Source organism: Nelumbo lutea, chromosome 1 (genome assembly GCF_056320005.1).
Source record: "Nelumbo lutea isolate HS-2025 chromosome 1, American lotus-T2T, whole genome shotgun sequence".
NCBI classification, from domain to species: domain Eukaryota; kingdom Viridiplantae; phylum Streptophyta; class Magnoliopsida; order Proteales; family Nelumbonaceae; genus Nelumbo; species Nelumbo lutea.
In genome coordinates this window covers 140,961,903-140,981,863 of record NC_142684.1, presented here as the reverse complement: position 1 = coordinate 140,981,863, position 19,961 = coordinate 140,961,903, and the positions used below count along the sequence as shown (strand labels likewise).

General features: G+C 40.7%; 1 protein-coding gene across 1 annotated transcript; it reads right to left on the bottom strand.

Moving 5' to 3' along the window:
- Positions 1-14,791: 14,791 nt before the first annotated feature.
- CYCD6;1 (Cyclin D6;1) lies at positions 14,792-16,825 on the bottom strand. The gene is made up of 6 exons (XM_088947423.1): positions 16,267-16,825; positions 16,103-16,189; positions 15,864-15,959; positions 15,519-15,720; positions 15,284-15,414; positions 14,792-15,177 (listed from the first exon to the last, which is right to left on the bottom strand). The coding sequence occupies exons 1-6, from the start codon at positions 16,444-16,446 to the stop codon at positions 14,914-14,916; spliced, it is 960 nt and encodes a 319-aa protein (XP_088803549.1). The 5' UTR covers positions 16,447-16,825; the 3' UTR covers positions 14,792-14,913.
- Between the last annotated feature and the right edge of the window lie 3,136 nt (positions 16,826-19,961).

Genomic DNA, 19,961 nt, shown 5'->3' with positions numbered 1-19,961 from the left:
GTAAGCTAGCTCTTTGAAAACTGACCTCGGTAAGACAACATGGTTGGACACACTGGCCTACCTGAGCATCGCACCGACAGTTCTCATCCTCCCAGCATAGCACGACCTGCCCTAGATGGACCCCATCGCACAGTACCTCCGAGAAGGTACACTTCAAGAAGGTTGGACAAAAGCAAAGAGACTCCAGCATAGATCAGCTCGGTACTGCCTTATCCAAGGTCAGCTCTACCACCGTTCACACACTCTCCCCTACTTGAAATGCCTCTCCCCATCCGAGGTAGACTATGTCCTCAGGAAGATCCACGAAGGTATCTATGGAGACCATCCCGATGCATGCACCTTGGCACACAAGGCACTCTAGCAAGGTTATTTCTGGTTGACGATGAAGCAAGATGTACAACAATTTAGCGAATTAACCGTTTGCCATTTCTGATAAAGAGCAAAGCAAATATTAGTCTACAACCTTATTTGATTCATATTATCTACATAGATATGGTTTTTAATTTATGTTCCATTTCAATTTATTCATCTCTAAGATTTCCCTCCTATCTCAATGATGGAGACTATGAATTATGTCTTTGGAAATGTGGTAAATCACATAGGGTGCATGGAGCCAACTGTTTCAGTTGCATAACCCCACCACTTTCTCTGAAGGATCATATCCAACAGATCCGGCAACAAATAGATAGCCCAATTTTATTGTGCATCTCCTCATTACTGAATGACCCATTTTCATGTTAATGATGGAAGGCCTTTAGAGAGTTCATCACATTAATCTCCCTATCACATGCACTCATATTTCAATGAAGGGAATGAAATATCACGCCTTAGTTTAACTTAGGTCAAACCAAAGTGGCTTCCACTGGCTTTCATAAAGCCAGATTTAGATGGGCCCTAAATGGCTAGGGTTCTGCACAGTTCTTCTTAGGGAGGAAGCTAGTGTGGGGCCACCACGAAGGGAGATCATCCGATGGTCTTAAGGACACCATGGCAATGATGTGCATTCAGCCATGGTGTGCCTAAGAGACACTATCGAATCAGCATGGGCCAAGTACTTATGGCCCATGAACGTAGCACATCACACATCCATACATCACATGCATGAAATCCATAATTGATCCAATCAATTAAATAACTGTAAAACCCATAATTAAAGTCCATATTTTCATAATATTACTAATTAATATTATCTAGGTATATGGACTGAACTACAAAGAGCAGTTCGGCCCATATAGCTTTTATGCTGAATTGGGATAAAGTAGTTTTAACAGATTAAAATTGAGTTCTATAGATGTGGGTCGAATTGCATCTTGCAATTAACCATCAAATCCTCGGCCCATATTATATATTTTAGGGCTGAGAACAGCCCCCATCGAACCACAGATTCGGTCCAACCAGTTTAGTCCAATTTGGTTCGAATGGATCTAGGGTTTGATGTTCAATTCAAGAAGATGATAAAAAATTAAATAACTGATACAAGACAATCAAGAATCAGTAGGAGGGCTGTTCGTAAGACTGCTACCCTGCAAAACAAAGATTAGATCGCATCATGTAGTTTTTAAAACTACAAATCGCAAATGGCTGAACCCAAATCTGCGAAAATCTCTCCTCTATTCTTTCTGCTTCATCTTCGGATGAAATAAAATAGAAAACCTATTTTCTATTAATATTACATCAGAATTGAATTTCTATACATTCTGTCTAAGAATAAAAAATAATTAATTATAGGCCTAGAATGAATAGAACAGCAGGTGCGTAGATTTCTTACGCCATTAAAGAATTCGATCTCCACCATACAAACAACCCAAAAAACAAGAAAAATATATAGAACAGTTCTAAATATTATTCAAATTAATAAAGATTTAATTTCAGATTAATCACCCAAAATTGGGAACTAATTTCCTAGAAAAAACATTAACTGCACAAATCAGGTAGAATGCCTTCTACCAATTTGTGCAGATCCAAATCTAGCTTAATTTGGTTCAAAATTTGAACCTAGCTCTGATACCACTAAAAGGGATGAGAGATCCATCATATGGATGCCGAACCCTGCAGGAAGGTTGGGCTAAATTTCAAAAATTTCTCTCTCTCCCATGTGGGAATCGCATTCCCTATTTTAGAAAACCGCATTTTCAATGATCAATCTTGAAACCAAATCAGACCAGAACTAAAACCAAAAGGGAGTAGAGGGATATACCTGATACAAAGTAAATAGTAAACCCCCAATGAATATGATGGAGGGCTATCCATCGAAGATGACATGATGTGAGATGAAGCAGAACCAGTAGGATGATTCTTCAGCAAGAACTGAATTCTTCAGCAAGAATATGATGGAGAGCTGGTGAGCACGACTTCAGATTGCCTCTTCTAGCAAAAGGCAATATCAAGAACTGTTCTTGATCACTCCCACTGGTGGAGATCGAACTGGGTAGGGCAGCAAGAGTAGGAACAAGAGGAGAAGATAGAAGTAGTCAAACTGTGTATTGTCCTCTCTCTTAATTCAGCAAACTATGAGATGTTTTGGAGGTTCACCCTGCTCTTCTATTTATAGCTTTAAAGAGAGGATCTCCTAATCCCATTAGGAGTTTCCTACTCCAAATCTTTTATTTGGATCTGGACTATCTTTAAAAGATAAGGATAATCCCTTATCTTATCTGCAGATAAAGATCGTCCTTCCTAGTCTAATTAGGAGTTTCTTGATCCAAATCTTTATTTGGATCTGGAATCCTTGAGTGGATAGGGATAATATCTTATCTTATTTACTAATCCAAATCCCAGAATCGCTCTCATTTAATTAATCTTATTAAGCCAGTTCGAATTGGGCTTTAGGCCCATTAAGTCTATGTGCTCACTTAACCTCTTAATCTGCTGCCCAATTGGCTATCCTTGTATGGAGTGGGACCCAAACATTGATCTACACATCAGCCACATGGGTTCAGCCCAGCCTCTGTTACAAGGCCTAGCCAAATTCACTATAGGAAGCAGTGAACCCCTGAGTCCATCACCATGGGCTCTTAATGGGCCCAACATTTACATTAAATGGTCATTAGGTCAAACCACCTTATAAAAGCCCAAGGACTGTGGGCAGATGCAAGATTATCCCATCAGATCATATCCTCAATGGTTTTTACACTTAACCTCTCAACGTATAATGATCAAACACTACCTGACAAGAGAGGACCTCTCCATCGGCTACAAGGTACAGTGTTGCACTCTCTAATCACATGGATCCCAGGAATTAAAACTTTTTACAAACATCTTGAAACCATAATATATATATATATATATATATATATATATATATATATATATATATATATTGTATATGTATATTTCTATATAAATATGTTTTGCAAAACAAATTTCAACGATTGAAATCAATTGCCGGCAGTTTTGTTTCCGTCAGAGAGAGTGCATCCCCGATCGTTCACTTTGTCCGACAAATGGGCTGATCTTGTCACTATGATCACCCACTTAAATGAATTCTCGGATTGTCCCAACATACCCAGGTTTTGACCCCCTCTAAGGATCTCACTGATTGGCATATCAAAGACAGCCCATTCCGACACCTAGTATAGTATCATAATCGAGTATAGGGGTCAGGTGTAACATTCTATTTTTGCCCATCTATCTCCAAGGTCCAGAGAAATACTGGAATTTTGGTCTGGTTCAGGGTTTCAAGAAAACCTACACTGCATGTACCTCAGGTCTCACCCTGGCAGCTAAGACGAACCACCCCAACCTACTTGGAGGCAGATCAGTGTCAGCCTTGGCAAGATAAATCTCCCCAGATCTATGCAATGGCTATGAAGATCCTAAACTAACACGAGTCTCATAATTGTCCAGTTTAAGGGTATTACAAAGAAACACACCATAATAACATGAATCAAATATGTACTTTATTCATTTACATTAAATGTCATAATGTACATCATTCTGATTGGAGCTAAGGGCATACACTATCTAACAAGACAGCCTTCAGTCTGACCTATAGAGCTAAAGCTATGGTACCTATAGAGATTGGCTCTCCATCCCTCTGGACCCAGCTCTTCAATGAAAACTAGAACAATGAGGACCTCTACGCAGAGTTAGACCTGATCGAGGAAGCAGGGAACCGAGTACATGTCAAGATGGTAGCACAACAGCAGTGGATGGCGAAATACTACAACACCAAAGTCAGAAGACGCGAATTCAAGATAGGTAACCTCGACCTCTACCAAGTCATAATAACCGCACCCAAGGAAGGCAAGCTCAGACCAAACTGAGAAGAGCCATATAGGGTCACCAAAGTTCTTGGTTTGGCCACCTACAGGCTCGAAGACCTTAATAGTCGACCAGTATTGAGGAGTTGGAACGTAGGAAACCTTCGATGATATTGGTCGGTGTGCATGTGTTGATTGCTCGACATCACCAAAGTTCAAGCACAAAGTGTTGATTTCCCGACACACCACATGCACACACACCACTACACGAGCACCATGCTACATGACTGCGCTACATGACTGAGCTACATGACCGTGTTACACGATTGAGCTACACGACTGCACTACAAAGCCAAGCTACAAGACCGCACTACGTGTCAATGCAACACATGTGCAGCTCGGTACAACTCACTAACTCTGCTGACCTCCGAACGGCCCGAGCCCACAACGTATAGCTCGACAGCGTATTACCGACCAATTTGACTCGGCTGACCTCCGAATGGCCCAAGCCCACAATGCATAGCTCAACAACATATTGCCAACCAACTTGACTTGGTTGCCCACTTTCTGAGCCTAAAGTGGAGAAGAATGCCCCATATCCATCAAGGCTTGAGGACGGTCAATCAAACTCCACTCACCTACCGACTAAGTCTGTCAGAGTTAACTGAGCAATGACTAGACCTTGAACGGCCCCAAAGGCTCCCGATAACGGAAACTGAGCATCCCAAAGATGAGAGATGGAAATACACTCCCGCTTCACCAGTTGGAGGCTGAAGATCTTGGCCAACTCGAACCTCGGCCAAGACAAGGCCGAGGAACCCAAACAATATAAAAAAAAAGAGTAAAAATAATTGTAAACAAGTTTAGAACCAGAAAATTTCATTAAGTTAAATAGCCAGTACAACAGATGAAAGCTCGGCATAATGAGCCATTACAGGAACAAAAAAAAGAGAAAGGAACCTGCAACAGTTCAATTTGCGGAAGGGAGATTAGCAGTCTTGTTACCACCATCTTCATCATCATCACTGCCTCCTCCCTCTTCATCAACAAGATCATCCGAGGCTGGGGGTGTTTCATCGTCATAGGCCTCCCAAGTCTGCACAATATCAGCTAGCTCGGGACAGTGGTGTATTGCTTTCCGTCAAAAGACGTTGAAACCAGCCTCGAAGGAAGCCAAAGCATACTGATCCATGTCCTGTTGAAGCTCCACTGAGCCCTTGTACTGCGCCACTACCTCCTCAGCAGCCTCTTGCTTCAGTTGCTCCCTTTCTGCCCTCAGTTTTGTGATCTCATGCTTCAAGCCATGGACCAACTCCACTTTCTCGACCAATTGAGCCTTTAGCTCGGCCACCTCCTTCTCTACTGCAGCAGTTCGCTCACCAGCCACTTGAAGCTCGGCCAGTGGTGCCTTCAGCTGCAAGTACTTGGAATGCTCCTTCTCGTACCACCGCTGCAACTCACAAAGGCATTCAACCACAGCAATGGTCGAATATGCGTTCTGCGGATGCAAGAAGCATTGTTAGTACGAGGAAACATAAAACAATGAAAGCACTTAAGTAAAAACTTATTTGAGTCATAGCCTGAATGAGTGAGCACTCTAAGGTGCTGCTTTTTAGTGAAATAGGTCGTCATCATCCCGCGGAGCAGCTGCTCGGGAACCTTGGGCGTCTCTAGCCCGTTCTGGTTGCGAATTGTCCAATGCGGCACATGAATATTGGAGCTACTACTCCCCACCTCAACTTGCGAAGGAAAGGCAGCCTGGCGAGCTTCCTTGGCATCCACAACCACAATGTCCTCATCATCATTCCCCTACTACTGAGCCCTTTTTTGGCAATGAGGCACCCTCTCAGAAGACCTTGGAGGAGGAACTACCTCGAGATGGACCTGCGATGTCATGCCAACCCGGTTCTACCTCTAACGATTCTCCTTCATCCGACGTATGATTTTCTCTTCACTTGCCATTTCTTCACTTACACCGCAGAATCACGACATTAAGTACAAGATCATAGAAGCAAAGAAAGTACAGGCAAATAAAGCAACGAAAAAAGATAGACTAGCCACCCTGCGCATCAACCCGCCGAGCATCAACACCTCCAAGCATGCATACGCAGCTACATCTATCTCATGGATCATGCTTAGAGCTGACCATTCCTTCCAAACGTAGCAGCCCTAGGCTCAGTTTGGAAGGAGAACAAATACAAATATGTGGAGTGCAAAACTTATTATTTTTGTATTATTATGTATGTATTTGCACTACACATTTGTATTTATATTCTTCCAAATAGAGCCTTAATGAATCGATGGAGACATGGTTCAAGTGCAAACCAGAACCTACCTTCTCTAAACCAGCATTATTGAGTGCAGACCAAGGCAAATTGTGATAGTAAGATGGGCCTAAAAGTTGGAAATTGGCCCAATACAATCCATTAATAGACCTCAAACTCAGAGACTGGCCTAATTCCTTCCATAATTACAATACCTTGTTCCTTCTGATGAGAGTAGATTTGGTCCTCTAACATCATGACACATGGCATCTCGGAACAGCTAGATGACACCCCGGCTCCATCGAGGCAATGACTTGCCTTAGCCAAAATGATGGAGTCTCACTTGGTGACTTGCCTTCACCGACCTAGTGGAAATCTAGCTGGCGACCTCGTCCACAACTCAGGATGGCTAGCAGCACCTCGTCTAGGTCCGACCTGTGATACATCGTCAGTACTGGCCAAAGTGACCTCAATGTGAGGAGCAATCTCCCTTGAGGGCTTGTTGACTTGATTGAGGTCTAGGTGACGACCTGCGAGACATGCTCGCCAACCAGTTCTGCATGCATCCCATCACTCCTAGGTCTCTCAAAAGTTGGCCACCACATTAAATGTTTCAAAGGAATCCTTATAAGGTGCAAAGACTGGCCTACGTGCATGACTACCTCTGAGAACTTTAGACTAGTTAGGCATGACCCCCAAAGATCTCGAATGACATATGAGAAGCCCATGCCAAACATCACCTATATATACACGTGATTTATTGCTCACTAGCCTACTTGCTATCAAGTTTTCAGCTCACACACATAGAGTACTGACTTAAGCATCAGAGCGACTACACCGGGTAAGCCCCCCCGGGTCCTCTGAGCCCTGCTTCCTTGCAGTTTGATTAGTCAACTAAGCAATGGATGTATGAGCTGCCCTCCAGCTAGTTGCATCCATATCGCGCTTCATCAATTGATGTTGTCTGTGGGAACTCAATGGGATATTCAAGCAACACCAACATCAACAACAAAGAAGTACCAGTCACTAGGGGGCAAGAGTAGTCTGTGGTGTACCTTGAGATCCCCTCTATGACAATTAGGTAGTTCACTATGCCCTTAGCATTTCCTGGAGTAGTAGCCAAGCCAAACCCAACACTCCCATTGCTCCAAGTAAACACGCTACTACCTCATGAGAACGCCCCTCTCCCCGTAGTAGAACCATCAGCGGTTCCCACCGGAATTGATGCATGACAGTTTTATGAGCTAGTGCAATATGTTCGAAGCATGAATCTCTAGATGTGAGTGTGGAAGGAGAAGTTTAGTGCATTCATGCCGCCGCAGAACAATCAGTAGCAGAATGACCTAAATAGCCAACAGTACGGCAATAGGCACCCCAGAGTGAGGCCACCCCCGTAGGTCAAGCCCTTCGTGGTTCCTGTGGGAGTTGACGGCCAACAGATTATGGAGCAGCCCTACCGACCTCAACTCATTCTATATTCGCACTCAATGGTAATCAGCCCAGACAAACCTTGTTAGCTTTGTTCTCAAGGTTGCCTCTACAGGTCGGGCCCTTCTTGGCTCCCACGGGAGTCGACAACCAATAGATTGTGTGGTTGCCCTTGCAGGTCGAGCCTTCCAAGGCTCCCATGCGAGTCGGCAATTTACAGTTAGTAGAGCTGCCCCCGCAAGTCAAGCTCCCTATGGCTTATCGCAGGAGTAGACAACCAGCGTTTCTAAGGGCTGATGCAATGTAGTCATGGCAACAATCTACGGTCCAATGCCGATAATAACATACATATCAACAAAGCTATCACAACAAGGGAAAATATGAATGACTAGCCTGAGTGAGCTTCAGCGATTTGTCCCAGATTGTCTTCAAGCCTGAACTGTGAAGCCTCACTACTGATTGAGCCCTTCATGGCTCCTGTGAGAGTTGGAAGTGAACTGAATGTAGAACCGGCCTCACAAGTTGAATCTTTCATGGTTCCCGTAAGAGTAGGTGACCCATAGACAAAAGAGCCACCCCCTCAAGGTGAGCCCCCCATGGATATAGTAGGAGTGGGAGGCCAACAGTTCTAGGAGCAGGTGTAGTACATGTATGGCATGGACTTGTAAGCACCTATATAGGGAAGCCAATCCCATGTGATGGCATAGATGCAACCACATTTAAAGCTACTACAGAACGACCATCCACTTTGGCGACCTGGTCAAATTGAGCTCTAAGGGAAAGCCATGTTGCTTTTTAACTAAGGCCCCCTCAAGCCGGCCTCAAAACACAACGGCAACAGGTAGGCCAATCTAAGTAGGTCGGCTCCTCGTTTATCTAGCTCGGCACCACTGTCACTACTACGCTTAAATCGATCTCAAAGGACGTTGGAATCTCATCGCCGACCTTGGAAAAGAAAAAGAAGAGAAAAAAGAGAAGCGGAGTAAAGGAAGACTAGTTCGCTTTCAGCACCACGACAGACATGCAAACTTGGTCGATTTCTTCACAGTCGTCCACCACCTCGGTTTCAGGCTCCGCATTGACCTTGTTAGTTGCTCCTTCGAAGACCGATGTGAGGGACATTGCATTGTAGTCTACATAAGTAGAGCAACCTGACAACGCAGTCACGCAGATGGAAGCCCCTCTTGAGGACGGCATGACGAACTTCATTCTTGAGGTATTTGGCTGAATTGCAGAACTCCTTGAGGTTGCATCCCGAGTAAGGTAGATGTCCTCGGAGTGCTTGCTCTACCTCTCCTCGAGCAGATGAATTTGCTCCTATGCTCGAATAATCAAGACGATGAAGTCCTGTGTAAGACTGCATTTAATCCTTAAGACTTCCAACTTAGGGAGCAAATTGGACCGGCACTTACAAGCTCATCGAACCAGTCATTCTGGACCAAAAAACCTACAATAAACTACTCCCTTTGCTGAGCTTACCTCAACTCGGGAGTGGATGGCAATTGATGAGGGCAGATCTGGTCCTCCATCGACATCATGACACATGGCATCTCGAAACAACTGGATGACACCCTAACACCACCTAGGCGATGACTTGCCTTAGCCAAAATGATGGAGTCTCACTTAGTGACCTACCTCTATCGACCTGGTGATCTACCTCCGCCAACTTAGTAACCTGGTGGAAACCTAGCTGGTGACCTCGTCCACAACTCAGGGTGGCTAGCAGCACCTCATCCAGGGCCGACCTGTGACACCTCATTAGTACTAGCCGAAGTGACCTTGACTTGAGGAGCGACCTCCCTCGAGGGCTTGTTGACTTGATTGGGGTCTAGGTGGTGATCTACGAGGTGTGCTTGCCGACCAGTTCTGCATGCATCATATCACTCTCGAGTCTCTCGAAAGTTGGCCACCACACTGAATATTTTAGAGGAAACCTAATAAGGCACAAAGACTAGCATACATGCATGACTACCTCTGAGGACTTCGGACTGGTTAGGCATGACCTCCCGGAGATCTCGAACGCCATGCGTAAAGCCCATGCCAAACAACACCTATATAAGGGCATCAACTCCGACGTCACAAAGTATACGCCATTTATTACTCAGTAGCCTACTTACTATCAATCTTTCAATTCACACACATAAAGTAATAACTTAATAAAGTACTAACTTAAGTACAGCCAACTAAACAATCAACGTCCAAAATGCCCTCCAACTAGAGTATCCAATTGCGCTCCATCACCTTTCATAATTATATTTCTCTCTATTCTATTTCTAACCGGAGTGGAGACCTCAGACTCAAGGCTGAAACTCTTTGCTTTAAATTATATTATTATTTAAAGGGAATGGGTTTGCTGGCCGAGTGAACCAGGCAATGGTTAGGGTCATTGGGTGGTATACCGGTATGGTAGAAGTTAGAAGAACAGAGCTAGAGGAGTGCTACTTGGCTTTCGTTGGGTCAGAGCCTCAGACTTAAATCACTACTGTCTGTTGATTGGTTGATTGGACAGGCTTCAGGTGAATGGATCTGGAAAAGATGCTATAGAGGTTGGTGGAGGAGTTAATGTTATATTAATGAAAATGTTATCGTTTATTGCCAGTGGGAAGATTCGCATTTAATGATGTCTGACTAACATCCGTGTCCATCAAAAAAGAATCTTCAATTGTAATCAAATCAATACAATAATAATATTATTTACTAATATTTGGAACATTCAACGATTAGTATCTCTTGGAAAGTGGCCCAATCATGGTGGAGTAGCGTAGGCTGGCTGCCTGGGGAAACGAATGCATTGGGAATCACGGGAGCCTAGACAACTTTGGATTGGCATTTGGATTTGGCTACATCATCTAACCATGCCGCTGAAATGGGAGACGGTCACTTATGTAGGAAAGATAACACTGGAACCAACATGAGCAGAACCTTTTCCCGATGTTCCCCCACGGCCCCTTCCTTCAAAAACCTCAAATCAATTTTAATGGTTGGCCGATGAGTGAATAGTGATGCCTCCTCCAGCCCTCACCTCTCAATGGGCCAAGTAGGGTACCAAAGGATGGGACTGGGACCGGATCCAGATCGTACTAAATTATTGGCCGGGTTCAAGTTGGAATTTGGGAACCCATTTCGCGTTCAATATGGACATGGGTACTGGCACCGTGGACTGTGGACCATTATTCAATTCAAGTGGTCCTTAAAGAAGCAGTTGACAGTTAGCAGCTCCCTTCTAAAAAAGTAAAATCATGATGAGAGGCGCATCCCCGCATCATCACGAGTCATGATTCATGAGGACGGATTCCTCGTGATTGAAGCCCTAACAGGCCACAACCACAACAATTTATCTGAACCCGATAGAAGGTGTGAGGCTGTTAGCCCAGCCCACCGTTAAGCAGTGGTTTCAACTTTTAATGGGGGATGCGGGATGCCCACACTGTACGAGTCATCCAGACCCAGCTAGGCAGCCATGATTCATGAGCTGCTGCTTCTCAGGCTCAGATGCGACGTGACCCATGTAAATGTAATTCGGACCTAGGACCACACCATTATATTAAATGGATTCTTGATATTTACTTTTGACCATTATATCAATTTGCTGCTGCGAAAAGATGGCTATTAAATAATCCAAACTTGTTGCCCGAGTTCTCAGTCAAAGTAAGTGAAAGGCCCAGGATACATGATGGGTATGTAGGTTTTGAGAAGATCCAATGGTTATTGTGCTCTCGAAATTCATATTCGTTAAAACCTTATCATATTGCATACTGGTGTAAGGAATTGGAATGCATCCATTGAACTAGCAGTTGTGGCCCGCTTGTAATTGGGCCGAACGTGGATTTACTTCCTACCTGGACCAAAATGATTTAAATATATTATATATTATATTTATTAATAAAATTAGTCTTAATTTTGTACTTTTACTGAAAAGTCATAGGTTTAAGTTTCATATAATTTTTTTTTAATTTATTTTGTTTTTGGTATACAATATCAAAATCTTTATTTTATTAATAATTTCTAATATTTTGATCGTTTTAATTAAATATATTAATTCTATTCAATATCCAATTTCACTTTCATTGTATAAAATTCAACTTGAATCTCAATATTGATGAATTAAATTTGGATTTAGGTATTTGGATTTCTTCTTTCTTTTTCCTTTTCGGTTCCATTAGGCTAATTCATAACCCCCCATTAGGGATGTTCACATTAAATGTCAAATTGACTAAACCGATCAAATCATCCCGAGCCAATCTGAGTTGGTTGGTTTTTCAAAATCATTGGTCAGTTTTGATTTGTATGAAAAAATAAACCGATAACGTGTTTCGGTTTCAGTTTTCATGTATGAAAACTGAAGCCAAACTGAACCAAACCAATCCTATATTTTTAAGTAATTATTAATTCTTATATATTAAATGTCCATATATTTTGTTTGTGTTTTGTTTGAACTTTAAAATAATTGGTTATTTTTGATAAAAACTAAAAACATAAAACCAATACAAATATAATACAATGATACAATATTTAATTCAGTTTTGTATAAATTCAAATATATATTGATAAAAAAAATCAGTTTTGCACAAAAAGTTAATCAATTGGAATATATATGTTGGTTTTGCATAAAACTAAAAAGAAATAAACTAAAATATAAATAGATATTTATATATAAATATTTTAGTTTAAAATATATATAAAAACTGACTAAACCGATAAACTGACCATTCATATTTGGGTCGGTTTTGCTTTAGGATCAGTCAGTTTCGAATTAGTCAATGAGTAAATCCATTAGGTTGGGTCGGTTTCGATTTAGTTAATGAATAAATCAATTAGGTTAAGTCGATTAAAAAAATGACTCAAACCGATCCAATTTCGACCCGTAAACACCCGTACCCCCACCCCCCAACTCATAACCCCTACAACTGTAGTGAAGGCGGGATTCAATTCCAACTCTGTGCTACAAGCAGCTAAAGACCTTATCAAGTAAGCCGGTTGGCACCTTCATATTGGATTCGACAAATTCATTTCGAGCCCCAAGTAAATGCAGTTGAAGAGGGAAGGGTCATTTTAGAAAGTACATGTAGAGAATAGGAAACACATTGCAACTGTGTATTAGGTTTTGTAACCATCCGCAGGGCCACAATATCGGGTTAGTGGGGACGCATCTTGGAGATGGAAAATAACCCTAGCGGGGAACATGAAGATCTTGTTCTGAGATTGATTTAATATTGACCACCTTTTTAATATATATTGTTGGAGTTTCAATACAAAAAATGAAATTTAAGTTCAGTTTAGAAAGACTATAATTACAAAACCCTGTATTTTATATTATTTTATATTGTTAAATCTTATATTCACATATAATGGGGTGATTTGGCCCTCCAATAATATCATACCACATGGCAATTCCGAATTGCTTTATAACATGTCGACATGACATGTAGCCGGATCTCTTCCGATAAAATCGGCCCAGGACCTCGACCAATGGCAGAGTTACAGACCCCTCAGCAATAGTTTAGAACACATCACCTGGAAGGCATAACTCGATGATTCAAGCGATCGACTTGGGCAATTAACAACCTACGTGGTTAGCTAATCTTTAGGATACCAATCTACGTGACGTGTTCAATTTCATCCATTCTTCTTGCCTATCGGTTTCGAAGCACACGGCGATATATTGCCTATTTAGCGGTTTATGAACCTGATTTCATCCGCTTTGCAAAGAGCCGGATGAGGATCATTGCACTGGAACCACCAATACCTACATAAAAGAACCTTCAAACCTTTCACAAGGATACGTGTAAAATTGTATGCACATAAAGTCTCTCTCTCTCGCTCATTGCTCTCTACTCTCTCTGTCTTATGGATCCAGCTACCAACCTCAGCGCACTCGTGTCCGAACTGTCTTCCGGTAAAAAATCAAAGCGGGATTGAGCCCCATCAACACGTACATATTTACATTTACTCTTTCCAGATTGAGCCATACTTTAGATATCTTCATGTTGTCCACAAAACCCTATCTAAAAATCCTCCAACCCCTTTTGACCTTGCTTCTAGAGGACGACCAAAGACTTCCTGTTTAATGAATAGGGTAATTTGTTCCCTTTGATCTTTGTTTCTGAATATATTGTTTTCCTTTATTATTTTACTTTTTGGGTTTGGTAAAGATGGTGAGATTGTATGCACCCCGTAAGGTGGGTTACATGATACGGTTAATACCCTGTAACTTTCTTACTTAATTAATAAAATTTAAAATAACCATCCTCCATCCAGAATAAAATTAGAGATATAGAATAACATTAGGTGAACACACTGATTAAACATAACTCTAATTTACATTTGACAATTGGGCCAAAAGAAAGGAATCGCATCATATAGTGTAGCAATGGATGGAGGAACTAACCTGTGTTCCGTTTGAAGGAAAAAGTAGGGAAAGGAAGATAAAGATAGAAAAACCTTATATAGGTTTTCTATCTTTCCCTTTTTTTTTCTTTACCTTTTCTTTCAAACCAAACATAGTCTAATGTCTGATAATCTTTTTCTAGTTTCAATAAGGGCATTTTATATTTTTATGACGCATCTAGCGGCACTTTGGATCCAATACATTTGAAATTTAAAAAAGAATTAAATAGGTACTAAATAAACCTATTGAGGTGGGAATCCTTAAAATCCAAACACACACAAGTTGAAATGAACGAAAAATGAGATGCCTTCCCTCTTTTTCTTCTTCCCCACCTCCGGAAGCCTGGCAATGGTCGCTGCAAACATGTCCCTGCCTTTCCCTTTAAGTTTTAAAACAAACACAAAATTGAAAACATTTTCATAATTTTCGACTATTCGTATGGGGGCCATCTCTATTTCCGTCGCTGGTGTCTCAATTCCGTTCGTCCTCGTTTCATGGGGCAGCAGTGATTTGGTTTCGGGAGAGTATCACACACTCTCATAGACTGTTTTCTTTTCTTTTCAATCCATGGTGCTGCTGATGTCGTTCCCTGGATGAGTTATGCTATTGTACCAGATTATTTATCAGGAATTCAGCACTGCTGTATCTGTGAAAGCTGGAATGCATTATCGTTGCAGAAATCGCTCAACTTCCGCCGCTTGATGTCTCTCTCCGCTGTTTTTATGGTAGGAGTGGCGATGGAGATGGAGGAGCCGGTCTTCTCGCTTTCCGAGCTCGAGTAGTATTGGTCAAGCACGTTGACTGGCGTGTCCGAGCTCGAAACCATATCAAATACCGACTCGTAGCCATCAATCACTATGTCTTGCATCATTCTGCAACAATCGAACAGGTTCTCCTGTAACCAAGGGAAAATAACAAAATGGATTTTAAGAGGAGTTATAAAGAACACATCTCATTTGTCCTTTTTTTTAAGGAGAAGAATAAAATGGGAAAGTGCTTACTTTATTTACGTATACACAAGAGGAAATCTCTTTTTTAAAGCAAGGGAATTGCAAGGGAAAGAACTCGTGGGAAGCAGAGAGAACTGCCGCTGCTGCAACTATCGATGGCTTGAACTCTAAAAGTTTGATCTCTGTATAGGCAACAGGAGAGATTGTAATGATCCAATTGAGAATTACTCCGACGTACAATTACGAAAGAAATATTTCTATATGCAATAACGTTATTTTGATTTACCGTTTTGAGCTTTAAAGATAATCTCTGTTGCTCTAGTTTTCAGATCATGTATCAGAGGCGGTTCTTTGATTTTGAATAGAGAAAGGAAGTAACAAATAAAGGAGAAGGGCGTTATCGAGCGCATTCTCCACTTGAGAGCTCCGAGTATCAGGAGCTCCATTCGCTGTATTGTTTGCGTGTCGAAGATGAATCCTTCTTCCCTCTGTTTCACAAACCGGTGACTTCTTTTAATACTGATAGCATTTAGTAAATGTATAGAGTTTGATTCGATTAATGAACGGAATAGAACGACGAATAGGACAAAGATAGAAAGAAGGAAATAAGAAAAAAAGTGTATTCTTTTACCTGGAAATCAGTCAGGGAGAACTCTGTTTTCTTCATTTTCGCTGCAAGGGAAAGGCAAGACATTGCGACAAGCCTCAGGATCCACGGCTTTCCTTTCTGCAACATCAAGATCGCTTAGATCTTCAGTGGATCGAATCGATGACGAGTGAAAATGCTTTATGAGTGACCACAGCATAAATAACAGAAGAAGGAGAAAGATAAGATACACTAGAAACTTGACGAACTTATCTTTTACTTACCGGCATTCCTTGTCCGGAGATGAATCGATCGAGATAATTGATAGCGAGATATGTTATGAACGGATCAAAGTTACTGGAGAATTGAGCCTGAAAGAAAAGAAGAGAAATATCCGATTTCACAGAGTGAATAACAAGAAAAATGTCTCTTCTTTAGCGTTTCCTACCTGTAGGATCAAAGAAATAATCTCTCGTCGGACCGAGATATCAAAATCTCTGGTTTTGAAGCTCCGGAAGTAGTTTTCACAAGGCATATGATCTGATTCTGCAGCAAAAAGCGCCGGAATGGTATCGGCCTGGTGTTCTTCCAAGCTCGTTAATGGATCCTCAAGATCAAACTCGTCCATATATAGATTCTGTTACTTACAGTTATCCGGTTCAGAAGCTTTGACGAAAGAAGACAAGATCAGTCATTGGCTATAGAGAGACACTTCAATCTTCTCTTCTCAAAAAGAAACTCAAGCGTCGAACCTATCTTTCCTCTCTCACTCTATTCCCTCTCTAACACCCTTTTATCATCATCATCATCAGATTCATCTCCCTCTCTCTCTCCAAGGGTGCTCTCCGTGAAGGAAAGTCGAAAGTGAAGAATTTATATCGTCCTTCGCTCTCTGTCTAATACTTTCCTCCTTTTTCTTTTTGAGATGTCGGAGAACAGCTACAGTTGTCTCTGTCAATGCAATGGATACGAGAAATTTTGCCCCACAATTTCTCGGAACATTGTACGTCTCGAGGGAAATCAAAATTCTATATTAACAATTAAAATTATATTATGGGAATCTAAATTCCAAACCTGTTGTTATGTCCATTGAAATTTTACAAGTTAAATGATAAATGATTGGTGTTTAATTTCTCTCTCCTATCTATGCTCGGTCAAAATCTCCCGAGATTATTTTCTATTTTGTTCTGCGTGGAGCATTTAAGTATGAAAATACACGTGTACTACAAACAGCGGTTGAGACGGTCCTATCTCCGTTGGCTTCCTTTCCTTGATCTCTAGCTAGGACCTTCGGTGATTAAACCCTAGATAGCTCACCCACAGCCATAAGTGTTGGATCTGATTCCGAACTTTTATTTACTTGTATCTGGGGATGTATCTACCAAATGTCGGAGGGTCTTACTTCGGACCGTAGATCTGGCATACGAAAGCCATTCTCATGGAATCTTCTATAATAATGTAAGTAGCGGTTGAAGATGGATTAGAATCGTAGGTGTGGGCCTCTTCAATAATCCTACCATATGTAAAATAATTGTTCATTTTTAACCATATATATCATTGAGAAAATGGGAAAAGAAGTACGATAAAGCCGTTGGTTGGGCGTGAAATCGACAGAATTACGAATTGACTAGCCGAGTCAAAGTACAATCTGGACACGCAGAATCATTTCAAGTAACGACACAACCAGTCGTTGTACACGATCTGTTACTGTTAATCCTCTGAATAACGAATCGTCTTTCTTTAATCTCACGATCTTATTACTATATTATCAGAGAGTTATGATCGGAATAAGAGGGATTACGATTTCTGTGGATGGAGATGGAGCGCCACAAAAGTCAAGGTTGCCATTCATTACTATTAACTGGAAGTCTGGAGGTAATACATCTACATGCATCGAGTCTAATGAAAATGAGATTTGTTTTTGTTCTTCCCTATGTACTTATGTTAGTATAGGCGGAGGTGGTATTCTGTAATTTAGGTATAAAAAACAAGGGTGTTTTAGTGAAACAATAGGGATTAATACCAGATACTAGATATATTATGTATGGACTATGGAGTATTGGAGTTGCGTCTACGTTGTCCCTCTTCTACAAGACTACAAATGATGGCTGTGTGATGAGGCTGCCAGCCAGAGATTAAAGAGAGAGTCTTGATATTTACTTATTTAGTTACGAGTTCAGCTTTTGGCAAAGCGGATCCGCTAAATTTAGAGGAAAAGCCACCGAAATCCAGCGGTCCAAATATACACATTGTGGGGGAGACACTGTTACGCCACAAAGGTCACTGATTTTTGAGCTGGAGAGAAATGAAGAATGCAATATGCCCTTGTTTCTTTTAGGTGAGTGAGGCCCAGCGCGCTCTCACACTGTCAGAAACATCACATTCACTTGGGAGCAGGTGGTACCCCATTCCTCAGCTTCCCCCTTGCCCCTCTCCCAAACCCAGAACCCAGTTTAGCTCAATTAAATGCCCAGATTTATAACACGCTTTTATCTCAAGCTTCTTTTTCAAACAGACTTTTTTTTTTTTTTAATTATTGGTAGTAGATGCAGGTGACACGTGATCTTCCTTAAGTCGTAAATTTGTAATGGAGTAGTTAATTATGATTAAAAGTTTCCATGCTAAAGTCGATTTCATCATAGCGTTATTATATTATTATCAATTGGGTATGGGCTTGGTAGACCAGCAGAAAGGGCTCCACATGTTTGCCTCTCTTTATATTTGGGCTCAATATTGAGCCTAAAGGAACAAAAGAAGCCCCCTCTGGTTTCTACCATACACAAAATTAAATAGCTTTGATTTCAGTGACTCAAATCAATTATGAAAATTCCATATGACATGGTCAACTAATTCAAATAAAATGGTCTAGACTGGCAGTTATATAATCCATTCGGTTAGATAAAACAGGAATGGTTCTACCTATAAAGTTTGGAATCAAAAATAAATAAATAAAACAGGAATGGTCATCCAATCCACTACACCAAATGTATTGGTCCTTAGGCTTAGTTTGGAAGGAGTATAAATACAAATTTGTAGTGTAAAATCTTATATTATGTATTTACAATGTACATATTTATATTTGTACTCTTCTAAACTGAGTTCAGTTTGGGAGTACAAATATAAATATATAAAGTGTAAAACTTTATATTTTGCATTATTTTGTATATATTTATATTTTTTAGGCTGAGTTTAGAAACAGTACAAATGCAAATATATAGAATGTAAAGTCTTATATTTTATATTATTTTATATGTATTTATGCTGTACATATTTGCATTTGTACTCTTTCCAAACTGTGACTGAAGAGCATTTTTGAGGCTAGAGCACTATTTTTTGTAATAGTTTTCCAAAATCTCTAAATCTCTCTCTAAAAAGACCCCCTCAATACAACTTTGAGAATCGTGGCAATTCAATCCCATCATCCACATTCAATAGTAAAGACTTTGGTTCACCGTAGTCTAGGCCTCTGGGGACCAGTTTATGAATTCTGTTAATTATGTAATGAAAGGACAGCTTAAGTCTAAGGATTCATAACGATATAAGGCATTGGTCTTATTTTTTTTATTTTTTGGTAATATGCCTCATGATCATAAAATCTAGATTCAATTTACTGTATTTGTTTATGAAATATAAAGCAAGTGGGTATAGTTATATCCATGATTTTTCTTTTTATTTATTTTCTTCAATATTTATGCGAGCAATCTTTAGTAGACGTGTAAATTGGACTGTGCTGCTTGTAGCCTGGCACAAATTTGGACAGGCTTGGCACAGCTTGGCATGACGGTCCGTGGACCATGGCAGGTCCAGTACGATTATATGGATCGTGTTGGGCCTAGGGTTTTAGGTCCATGGGCCGGACCAACATGGCACGATCGAGCAGGCCATTCCACCCATAGCCCTGCCTGGCACGACCCATATATATTATTTATATATTTTATATAATATATTATATATTATATAATTATATAATATATTAATAAAATAAACAATTGTTTTTAATTTTATTATACTAATTTATTTAATTATTGTATATATAAATAATTGTATACATCAAAATTCATATAAAATTAAAATTTAAGTTTTTTTTTTTAATTTTTTAGAATAATAGCTTTGGTCCGGTCCATAGCCAGGCTTGGCCCATGA